At 39.8% G+C, this 12255-nt stretch overlaps 1 protein-coding gene across 3 annotated transcripts; it reads left to right on the top strand.

Moving 5' to 3' along the window:
• The first annotated feature begins 208 nt into the window (after window positions 1-208).
• On the top strand, window positions 209-12009 carry LOC120208552 (phosphatidylcholine:diacylglycerol cholinephosphotransferase 1-like). 3 transcript variants are annotated; one of them, XM_039207787.1, is made up of 4 exons: window positions 209-678; window positions 6050-6076; window positions 11015-11125; window positions 11486-12009. In XM_039207787.1, exons 1-4 carry the CDS (start codon window positions 292-294, stop codon window positions 11771-11773), a joined length of 813 nt encoding a protein of 270 aa, XP_039063718.1. In that variant the 5' UTR covers window positions 209-291; the 3' UTR covers window positions 11774-12009. The 3 variants fall into 3 exon arrangements, with proteins under 3 accessions (XP_039063718.1, XP_039063717.1, XP_039063719.1); XM_039207786.1 differs by lacking the exon at window positions 209-678 and adding an exon at window positions 3366-3810; XM_039207788.1 differs by lacking the exons at window positions 209-678; window positions 6050-6076; window positions 11015-11125 and adding an exon at window positions 3366-3810.
• Window positions 12010-12255: the final 246 nt, after the last annotated feature.

The raw sequence follows: 12255 nt of genomic DNA, 5'->3' as shown, positions 1-12255 counted from the left end.
TTAATCCTCCATATTCACTCATTAATTGATTAGAAGAGTCACATTAGTTTATCGCAATAAAAAGGCCAAAATAGTGGACAAAGCAAAATTTAAGATCCATATTAGAAATATGAATATAGTTCAGGGGCTAGTATTTTATTATACCAAAACTAGTATACAACTTTGTTGTCAATAGTTCCTTGTAAACCCCGCCATTATATTTTTCTTTCTTCCATCAAAGCATTCACAATCCAGTGTCACTTTCTGCTTTCATTTCTCCAAATCTCCTCTCTCCGACCAACATTAGCAGCCATGACCGCCGCCGAGGCAACCGTCGCCACGACAACCCTTCTCAGCCCCCGCCACAAGCGTTCCGGCAGAGCTAACGGAAAAGGAAACGGCGTTAAAGTCACGGCAAGCAAGAAAACCGGCGTTCATCACGCCGACGGTGACATTCCTCACGGGAAGGCATCGTTCATGAAATGGACACTGGACGACGTCGTTTATGTCGCGAAATATCACCGGATACCCTGCTTTTTTGCGGCGGGGCTGTTGTTTTTCATTTACGTGGAATACACGCTCCGGATGGTGCCGGACTCTTCACCGCCGTTTGATCTGGGGTTCGTCGTCACACGCTCCTTCCATCGCGCACTGGCTTCGTGGCCGGAACTTAATTCCATTTTAGCCGCTCTTAATACGGTATGCGACTGTTCATTTCCTGTTTCCTTTTGAAAAGTTTAGACTCGATTGGATTCCGAATATAATCAGAGATCACGAGACGACTATGAGATATCCGGAGATCTCAAACCAAAAACAACAAGAAAATGTGGGTTTTGTTTTTGAATTCAATTTGCTGAGTTCAATTCGTGGCCTCTGAAAGTTCTACAATTGAGCTCGGACCACACAAAATACAAATGAGCGCTCTAAGCTACCTTCAAAATACAAGAAATCAGCGATGATTAGTTCATATATGATCTTTATATGATCTAAAATGACTAGTTTCTTATTCCAACATTATAGAAAAATGTCCAAATTATATATTTAATTTACGATATTAGTTGTAGACTCTTATTATAATTTTAAATATTTTTACAATTTAATAAAACTAGGATTTCAAAAAAAATGTGATGATTTTATTTAATAATTTTTTATAATGCTGATTAAGTCATGCATTATTAATATTAATAGAAGAATATGTTAATAAAATTAGTATAGTTTATATTTAATCCTCATCACTTATTAATTCAATTAATTTAATTTTAATTTAATAAATTTAATTTTTATTATTTACTTAAATTTGATTTTCCCTCGATTCCATAAAATAAAAATCATTAAATTTAAACAAAAATACACTTTTGTCTGCATATTCATGTAATATATTCTCCGTTTTTGGGGCCTTTTAAACTCAATTATATTTTATATTAAACTTCATTTGTACTTTTGCTATATATTATATAATATGCAGGACCCATCGGGTTCACGGCTAGTCCAACACCGACCGCCATGATTCTTTTTGTTTTCTCCGAAAGTAACGATGATTTTAATTTAATATATTTACAGGTTGCTCGTGTTCGTGTTCGTATTCGTATTAATATTTATAATCTATTTTTTTATATTGATTCGAATCAATATAGGTTACATCAAGCGACAATAGGGGTAAAGGTTTGTCTGTGGCATTCAAATATACTGAGTTGTTCGATGATCAAGTGATCGAAAATACGATTATCTTGTTCAATAAAAAAGGTTTTCCGATAATAAGGTAACTAAAAATGGATCAATATATTATGATAATTTAAAGACATTGTGGATTAGTTTCGATCTAAAAACACAACGATGATATCGTTAAATTCGATGGGAGAAAATATATCAAAGATTTGAATTTAAATTTTTATAAATATGTAGTTTTATTCAATGTTATGGTATGATATAATATATTATTAATAATATTGAAAGTTCTTTTACCAAAAAATAATATTCAACGTTTGATAAAATATCATATATTTATTATTATTTATAAAAAACATATATTTATTGAAATATTTTAGTTAATTAATTGACTGTTTTATGTCTATATAAAATTATTTATTATATCAAACGAATAAAAAACTAACAAAAAAAAGTCCACGAAAATATGCACTTTGGATTCTCCGAAAACGGAATCCATGATCATTGTTTTTATTTTATGGGAGAATGACATTTCTAGTCCCCTAATTTTACTAATTTAATTATTTTAGCGAGTAAACTTTTAATATATATTTTTAATTCTCAAACTTTTATTTTTTTTATCAAACTAGTTCAAATATAATATAAAATAATTTTATTTTATTCTTATTGAGACACTGACGTCAACTATCTCATCGTTTTAATCACTTCATTGAATTTTTTAAAAAAATATATTTTTGAAAAATAAAAAGTAAAACCAACATTTCATTAAGGATGAATTAATTGATATTTTAATGACATGACAAAAGAGAAAAAAATGATTGATGATAGTTTAAAGATGTAATTATTGTTTTATCATTTTTGAATTAATTTGATAAAAATAAAATTGTGGGTTTAATACTCATTAAAAATAAAATTCTTCTCCTTTAAGTAGAAAATGTTCAAAAAAAAAAAGAAATGTACTAAAAGTTTAAGGGCTAATATAACAAAACCAATAAAGTTGGATGCCGAAATGGTAATTTTACCCATTTTATATTTTATAATAAAAACTTTTAGAAGTGTTTATAATATGATTTCTATAGGACTATGATTCGATTCTCTGTTACATTTATTGGTGCATTGTATATAATAAAGCAACACATATTAGAAAATTATTTTGTAATTTTTAATAGTCGAGAGACTCAATAAAATATCACCCTATGGTCGGGAGATCATCTATTTACTTTACTCTTTTTATAAGTACACTTTAATGAAAAATGTTTGTTGAATTTAATTTTTTTATATGTTATAAACATTTTTAAACGATAATATATATTTTAAATACTCTCAATCGTTTAATAATTAACCCTCAAATATCTTACAGTCGCTGGTGCTCGAATCCAGAACCTCTAAAAATAACAATGATTCTTTTAACTATCAAAACCGTTTAATTCGAAATACAGTGACTCAAGCATTTCAAGATCTTAAGTTTATTTTCAATTTAATCCTCCATATTCCTCCATATTCACTCATTAATTGATTAGAAGAGTCATTTTAGTTTATCGCAATAAAAAGGCCAAAATAGTGAACAAAGAAAAATTTAAGATCTATATTAGAAATATGAATATAGTTTAGTGGCTAATATTTTATTATACCAAAAATAGTTTACAACTTTCTTGTCAATAGTTCCTTGTAAACCCCGCCATTATATTTTTCTTTCTTCTATCAAAGCATTCACTATCCAGTGTCACTTTCTGCTTTCATTTCTCCAAATCTCCTCTCCCCGACCAACATTAGCAGCCAATGACCGCCGCCGAGGCAACCGTCGCCACGACAACCCTTCTCAGCCCCCGCCACAAACGTTCCGGCAGAGCTAACGGAAAAGGAAACGGCGTTAAAGTCACGGCAAGCAAGAAAACAGGCGTTCATCACGCCGACGGTGACATTTCTCACGGGAAGGCATCGTTCATGAAATGGACACTGGACGACGTCGTTTATGTCGCGAAATATCACCAGATACCCTGTTTTTTTGCGGCGGGGCTGTTGTTTTTCATTTACGTGGAATACACGCTCCGGATGGTGCCGGACTCTTCACCGCCGTTTGATCTGGGGTTCGTCGTCACGCGCTCCTTCCATCGCGCACTGGCTTCGTGGCCGGAACTTAATTCCATTTTAGCCGCTCTTAATACGGTATGCGACTGTTCATTACCTTTTCCTTTTGAAAAGTTTAGACTCGATTCGATTCCGAATATAATCAGAGAGCACGAGACGACTATGAGATATCCGGAGATCTCAAACCAAAAACAACAAGAAAATGTGGGTTTTGTTTTTGAATTCAATTTGCTGAGTTCAATTCGTGGCCTCTGAAAGTTCTACAATTGAGCTCGGACCACACAAAATACAAATGAGCGCCCTAAGCTACCTTCAAAATACAAGAAATCAGCGATCTTCCTTTAGGAAAAGTAACAGCCCACTGCAGCTCCTGATCCCAAGCCATAACAGGCCTAGGAATATTACACAATCTCAAAACTTCCCCTCACACCTCCTTCAAGTACGGGCAGGAAAAGAAGATATGATCTCGAATCTCACATAGGCAGCAGAACACACTAGAATTGTCATCAACAATACCCCAACGCAACAATCTATCCTTCGTGTTAAGCCGTCCCAAGACCGCAAGTCAAACAATAACCGAGTGCCTAGGGACCCTAAGAGGAAACCATATCAACCTATGCCAGGGAACAATGCTACCCTTAGCCCTTATCTCCGACCAAAGCCAAGAGGGAGTAATCATGTTCCAGTTCGACACACCACCAAGGAGGGGAAAAGCTTGCTCTCTGCATTTCTCATAGGCCAACTAAAATGACTTTTACTCTCAACTTTCTATAAACTTGTCCCCTTTAGCACATAGCAATGAATCCAAGCAACCCACAAGGATCCCTGTCTAGCCAAGATATCTGGCATAAGGGAAAAAAAAGCGCAAATATTCCAGTACTTTAAATCTCGCAACCCCAAACCCCCCTCTACTTTAGAAAAATAAACCTGAGCCCAGCTGACCTTTGCACCCGCAGCCGAGGAATCAGACCCCTTTCAGAGAAACCGTACACAAAACTGCTCGATGCGTTTAACAACCGCTTGGGGAAGAATGAGCCGCCGACACCAAAAATTAACAATGCTAAAAATAATCGAAAGAACAAGCTGCAAACGACCTGTATAGCTAAGGTGAAGATGACCCTAAAGTCCCAATTTGGCTTTAATCTTCTCAATAAGGGGATAACAGTTCTCAGATAATTCTGAACTCCTAGATACCTAACAAAGAGATGACCCATCTTAAACCCGAAAAGCACCTGAATCTCTTCCAACTGATCAGCAGTGATCCGTGTAGCAAAAAGCTCACTTTTGACAGCATTAAGCCTCAACCCAGACCACAAATAAAATTGCACCAACACACACTTAATCCCATTAACAGAACTAAGAGAGCCCTTACAAAAAATAAGTAAGTTATCAAACACAATCGAGACGACAAATTAAATTTCTCCAACACACACTTAATCCCTACCTGATGCTCCTACCACCCTTAAAAAACCCAACAAGACTGCCATTTAGAACAATCGAGAACCTAGGAGTGGTCAAACAAACTGCAACCCATCCCCTAAACTGATCAAGCATACCCAAAGCCTCAAGCACAGTCAAAATAAAATCCCAACTCAACGTGTCAAAAGCCTTATGAAGGTCAACCTTCAGAGCACATCTAGGCGAAAGCGACTTACGAGAATATACCTTTCACAAAAGTAGTTTGATTAAAAACAATCATATTAGGAAACAAAGGGTCAAGTCTGCCAACCAAAATCCTAGTAACAGTCTTATACACGAAAGAGCAGCAAGAAATAGGTCTAAAATCCTTGGGCAAACACGGATTAGAGACCTTAGGAACAAGGATCAGTGCAGTGGCAAGGCAACATACACGTGAAAGAGAAGAAAAACCGAATAACAGAAACAAAATCCTCTCCCACAACAGGCCAGGCAACTTTGAAAAATAAAGAAGTATACCCATCAGGTCCAGGAGCCTTGTCACTTCTCCGACTGAAAATAGCTTCTTTTATTTCAGAAGCAAAACCTCCCGACAAAGAGACTCAGAATCACCAGCAGGCAACACACACTGGAGCAAATCCTTACAAAAAATTTATACTAACCCCACGGACCTCTGGATCAAGCGTGCCCACTAGGTTAGTGAAAAAATCAATAGCAACAGCAGACATACCCTCTGGATCAGGCGTGCCCACTAGGATAGTCTGATGTAATTGCATGCTAAAAATATCTAAAGTTTTCTATAAAAATTAACATGAAGTAGAAATGTGATAATCTGAAGAGGTAAGGGCGTTAATTTTTGCTAGATTAATGGTCTGATGAACTCTGCTTATATGTTTGATAGGTGTTTGTTGGGATGCAATCAGTGTATGTTGAAATTCACATACAATTCTTGAAGTTTTCAAGAATATACAGAAGCGTATTTCTTATTCAACGTTAAGCAGTACATTTATACATGAGTTCATAGACTTAACAGCCTTCTAACTGCTCCTAACCACTCCAACAGACTCAACAAACTGCTAACAACCTACTCATTAATTGTGCACACATCAAACTAACAGCAACATATGTGAACTCACGAAAGCATGAGTTCATGCTTCAACATTCTCCCTGTCCTCCTCGGTTGTTCTCGTTTCAGCTACCTGAACTTTTTGACTAAACAGAACATGTGCAGATTTAGCCAAAGGTTTGGTCATTCCATCAGCCACTTGATGCTCTGCTGGTACGTAACTAACACGAACAGCTCCACATTCTACCTTTTCACGCACAAAGTGTATGTCCAATTCTATATGCTTCGACCGTGCATGAAACACCGGATTAGCACTCATGGCAACCGCACTCGTATTGTCACTCCATACGACCGGTATCGCATCAACTTCTTCCCCCAAGTCAGTCAACAAGGACTTCACCCAAATCACCTCAGCAACCGTATCAGCAATACTACGGTATTCAGCTTCTGTTGTTGAACGAGCAACAGCCTTTTGTCTCTTTGCACTCCACGAGATCAAATTGCAACCAAGGAACACACATGATCCTGACACCGATCTACGATCATCAACATTACTGGCCCAGTCAGCATCTGCAAATGCAGTCATACTGCAAACTTCAGCTGCAGAAGAACGTCTAAACACTAAGCCACATTCAATCGTTCCACTCAAGTAACGCAATATCCGCTTAACCGCAAGCCAATGACCATCACAAGGTCGATGCATGTACTGAGCTACCCGATTAACACTAAAGGCGATATCTGGTCTTGTATGACTCAAGTACAACAAGGAACCGACTATGCTTCGATACATCCATGCATCCGAAAGCGGCTTCCCGGCATCACTAGTCAACTTCGGTGAAACCACCATCGGTGTAGGTGCAGGTTTAACAGTAAGCATAGCAGTCTGTTCCAGCAACTCTTTAATAAACTTGCGTTGGCTCAACACCAACTTCTCAGAGGTCCTATGCACTTCAACACCTAGAAAGTATCCGAGTTCTCCCAGATCTTTCAACGAGAACTTCGCACCAAGTAGATTAACCACCTCATTAATAGCTTCATTAGACTCACCTGTGATGATAATGTCATCGACATATACCAGCACTATTATACGAACATCACCCACTCGGCGGATAAACAAAGACGCATCAGCCTTCGTATCACGAACCCGAGCTCCAGCAGGTAATTGCGCAGCTTGGCATACCACATGCGTGGTGCTTGTCGCAATCCATACAAAGCCTTCCTCAGCCTACAAACAAGCCGAGTTCCATCACTAGCCACTCGTTCAAAACCCGGTGGTTGGACCATGTACACCTCTTCTCCAAGCTCACCGTTAAGGAATGCGTTGTTAACATCCACCTGCCTTAAACTCCAACCTCGAGTCACAGCAAGAGACAACACAGCATTTACAGTAGTAGTCTTCACCACCGGACTAAACGTGTCACCGAAGTCATGGCCAGGTACTTGTGAGTAACCCTTCGCCACAAGACGTGCTTTATGCTTCAACACAGATCCATCCGCATTAAACTTAACCTTGAATAGCCATTTGCAGCCAACTGCTGCTCGCCCTTTTGGTAATGGTTCTAACGTCCAAGTGCCATTCCTCACCAACGCATCATATTCAGCCAATACTGCTTCCTTCCATTGTGGATCTTGAAGCGCTTGCTTTATCGAGCTTGGCTCTCCAACATTGCCCTGAGTTTGTGCAACAAAAACTCTTGGTTTAAAAATCCCTCGCTTACTGCGTGTAACCATTGGATGCTCATTGTACACCGAAGGACAGACTGAGGTAGCCTCAACACGGTCTATCTCAGCAACAGTCTCAACACGGCCTGTCTCATCAACCAACACACCACCAACCTCATTGATCTGACTTTGCTCCAACCCCACCGAGCTATTGTCTTGACTTCCACCAACACTTCCATTCTCAGTATGTCGACTCACCCTACTACTCGATGCTCCAACTTCAGCAACTGTTGGCACACCGTTAGTACACACTGGGGTATATTGACTCTCTTGAACAACTGGTTGTGTTGAATTACCACAAACACGTTGAGCACCAGGAATTACAACCAACGAAGCTCTACTACACGGTTTTCCCACAGCAATCTCATTCTTCTCACTTCCAGACTTAGCAAATGGAAACTCATGCTCATCAAAAACGACATGCCGAGACACATACACCCGTCCATCCGATGCTAAGCATTGATATCCTCGATGATTGATGCTGTACCCCAAAAACACGCACGATTGTGACCTGTACGCAAGCTTGTACGGTTGAAACACCCGTAAATGAGGGAAACATCTACAGCCGAACACCCTCAAATGATCATACGTAGGGGTTTTCCCAAACAATCTCTCAAACGGAGTACGGCCTTGAAGTACCTTAGTTGGCAATCTATTAATTAAGTGAGCTGCTGTTACAACTGCAAAGGACCAGTATTTCAACGGTAATGAAGCTCGAGCTAATAAGGTCAAAGCCATCTCAAACAAATGCCTATGCTTCCTCTCAACAACCCCATTCTGTTGAGACGTATGAGGACATGTCACTCGGTGTTTTATACCACACTGTGCAAGAACAACAGATAGCGACCGGTACTCACCTCCCCAATCCGTTTGCACAGCCTTAACCTCCTGTCCAAACTGAGTTCGAACCAACTTCTGAAACAGCTGAAACGCACTAACAGCCTGCCCTTTGCTCTTCAGTAAATACACCCAAGTATGCCTCGAAAAGGCATCTACAAACGAGACGTAGTATCTAAAGCCATTCGACTCAATGTGACCTGGACCCCATAAATCAGAAAATACTAGTTGAAACGGTTGTTCATACTGAGTTTCAGAAGCATAAAACGGCAGCCTATGGCTTTTGCCCATATGACACGAAACACATACTGGAAGAACCTCTTTATTAAAACCACTAGGCAAACTGATATTACATTGTTTGCACACTTGCAACAAGACTTTATAAGACGGATGACCTAAACGATCATGCCACAATACATAGCTGTTATTAGAATTAAAAGCTATATTTGCTTCAGCAATTCGGCCTTGAGTAGACATAACACCATCGAACTCATACAAGCCACCAGTCTCTCTTCCTCGCAATAATTCAGCACCGGTCCTTTCATCCCGAACCACACAATGCTGAGCATGAAACTCTAAGAACACTCCATTATCCCTAGCAAGCTTGGAAACCGATACCAATTTCTTAGTAATTGAAGGCACATGCAACACATCGCTCAATATTAAAGCACGAGATGCAGTACTAACATTAGCTTTACCAATTCTAGTTATAGATAAACCACTACCATTGCCTACAGTCAGCTTACCAGCTCCAGTATAATCCGAGCCATCTATCACTTCTGTAGCGTCAGGCGTGATATGGTGAGTTGCCCCCGAATCTACAAACCACGAGCGTGGAGAAGAATTCGTGGCAGCTATGTTTGCAAGAGGCTTGAACCGTTCTTGATCATCCAACCCTGTTGTACCTCCATTTGTATTATTTACACAGGAACACTTGTTAGAATTATATTGACAAACATTAGCCGTGGGCACTCGTTCCTTAAATGAGTTCCTTGAATCAGAATTCCTCAAATCAGACTCATCTACACCCAAGAAAGACTTATCGAACCTGTACCAACACCTATTCACGAGGTGACCATTCTTGCCACACAGCTGGCACTGTAGCTTGACACGTCCTCGACCACGACCAGCTTGACCACTATATGTGGACTGCCTCTCCGATGTAACCTGATCTTGTCTGGTAAACCGATTGGTTCTATCATCCACAGATGCTTTTACTTGAGCAACATTAGCCGCAGCTGTTATGTTGTCAAACTTACTGAAGTTCTTCTGCTGAGTCTCAGCATCGATTAGAACAGATACAACTCCTTCCAGATTCAAGGCGTCACGACTGGCTGACAAGACAGTAACCACCGGCCTATATTCAGCCGATAACCCATTCAATATAGTCGCAATGTGCTCTAGATCAGACACTGGACTACCACATGATGCTAGAGCATCACATATTTCCTTAACTTGAGAGATATAGCTGCGCATTCCTAAATCTCCTTGATGAACAGCTTTCAGCTGGTAATGCAAATTCATTACTGCCGTTGTAGACTTACAGGCGAAGACCTTATTGACGGTCTTCCAAACCTGCGCAGCTGTCTCAGCCCCTACTAAGTGCGGTAGCAAGGTTGGACTAATCGTAGATAACAACCACGACGCCAAAGCACTGTCTTGGGCTACAAAGACTTCATGATCTTCGTTTTCAACAACCGTGCCATCGTCAAGCACAACCGTCGCTGGTGGAGAAACAGCCGCCCCAGAAAGCAGCTTCTCAAGTCGATGACTCCTAACAGTCAACAACACCTGTTGTTTCCAAAGCAAGAAATTCCGTTCATCGAGCACCACACTCAACCGTTTGTTAGTAAACCTCTGGAAGCAGTTACCAAATGTTCAGCACTGCTTACAGCACCGCCGGAAATAGGAGAGGCCGAAAGCACCATAGCTCCAACGTTGGCTCAACAGGACCCTGACACAACTCCTTCTACACCACCAGAACACTAGCATCTGATACCATGTTGAAATTCACATACAATTCTTGAAGTTTTCAAGAATATACAGAAGCGTATTTCTTATTCAACGTTAAGCAGTACATTTATACATGAGTTCATAGACTTAACAGCCTTCTAACTGCTCCTAACCACTCCAACAGACTCAACAAACTGCTAACAACCTACTCATTAATTGTGCACACATCAAACTAACAGCAACATATGTGAACTCACGAAAGCATGAGTTCATGCTTCAACAGTGTATATAATAGGGACCTGGTTAGTTGAGGGTCGACCAAGGGCGACGATTTCTGCTTTGTTCATGTTCACTTGTCGTGGGATCCTTGGTTACTCCACGCAGCTCCCATTACCTCAGGTTAACTCTTAATCTATTTCTGTCACGACCCGCCAGTTGACTGAATATTTTCATTCTCCCCGTAGCATCGCATAGCAACATGCTCGCGATTCGGTATTGTCTTGTTTGAGCACCTACTAGTGCCTTGTGCTCTACCAACCCTAGGTTTGGTTTCGGGTTCCAACCTTGGGTGGCTAATTCCGAAGAGCACAATACCAGACCGTCTGCATAATGCTATCCGGTTGGGAAAACGAGACTATCTGATTGGTCAGCTGCTTGTGTTAAATTTTCATGGTTTGAAATATTCTGATCTGAAACATTGGTATACATACATATGGTTTTGATATAAGCGCTAACGTTTGAAGCTTTGATGAATGGCAGGAATTTGTAGGGTCAGGGATGGATTTTCCTGTAGGGAATGTCTCATTTTTCCTCTTCTTCTCCGGCCACGTTGCTGGATCGGTGATTGCATCGTTGGACATGAGGAGAATGCAGAGATGGGAATTGGCATGGTTATTCGACACACTCAATGTGCTTCAAGCCATGAGATTGCTCGGTACAAGGGGTCACTACACGATCGATTTGGCGGTTGGCGTCGGTGCCGGGATTTTATTCGATTCGCTCGCGGGCAAGTATATAGAGAGCAGGAAAGAAGCTGCTCTTACGTGAGGTACCAATGAAGTAAGCGTAGTCAATAGTGAGGAACTAGTAATAGTATTGTCAATGAACATGTTCTTGGATCTTCAAATTTTGAAGAAAAAGATACTGTTTTTATAATCAGCTTCTGTGCACTTGTGTTTGATGATATCCTTCCAAATGGTGAATGTTATTAAACTAGAGTACTCCATCTATTGATATGATTTTAGTTCGAGTCTTGGGTTGTAGTACTACTAGATACTTGATGAGTGAGTTCGATTTTTTTTCAGTTCTTAACCGAATCAAAGATTCTTGTTTGGACATATCAAACCAGATAAACAATCGATTTTCGGTTCAATTGATCGGTCCAATCCTCTATTGTTTTGTAACACTGTTGATGACTCCATCATCTACATTCTATACAACTACCATTTCATTTTAATCTTGAGAACTGCAAGGAGTAATTTAAGACGCATAAGAGATGCAACTGGCTAACAATTAGTCTTCAGCATCGG

The sequence above is a fragment of the Hibiscus syriacus genome, unplaced genomic scaffold (assembly GCF_006381635.1).
Source record: "Hibiscus syriacus cultivar Baekdansim isolate YM2019G1 unplaced genomic scaffold, ASM638163v2 tig00016571_pilon, whole genome shotgun sequence".
NCBI classification, from domain to species: Eukaryota; Viridiplantae; Streptophyta; class Magnoliopsida; order Malvales; family Malvaceae; genus Hibiscus; species Hibiscus syriacus.
The sequence above is the reverse complement of the archived record's forward strand: the minus strand, read 5'-3'. Positions and strand labels throughout refer to the sequence as shown.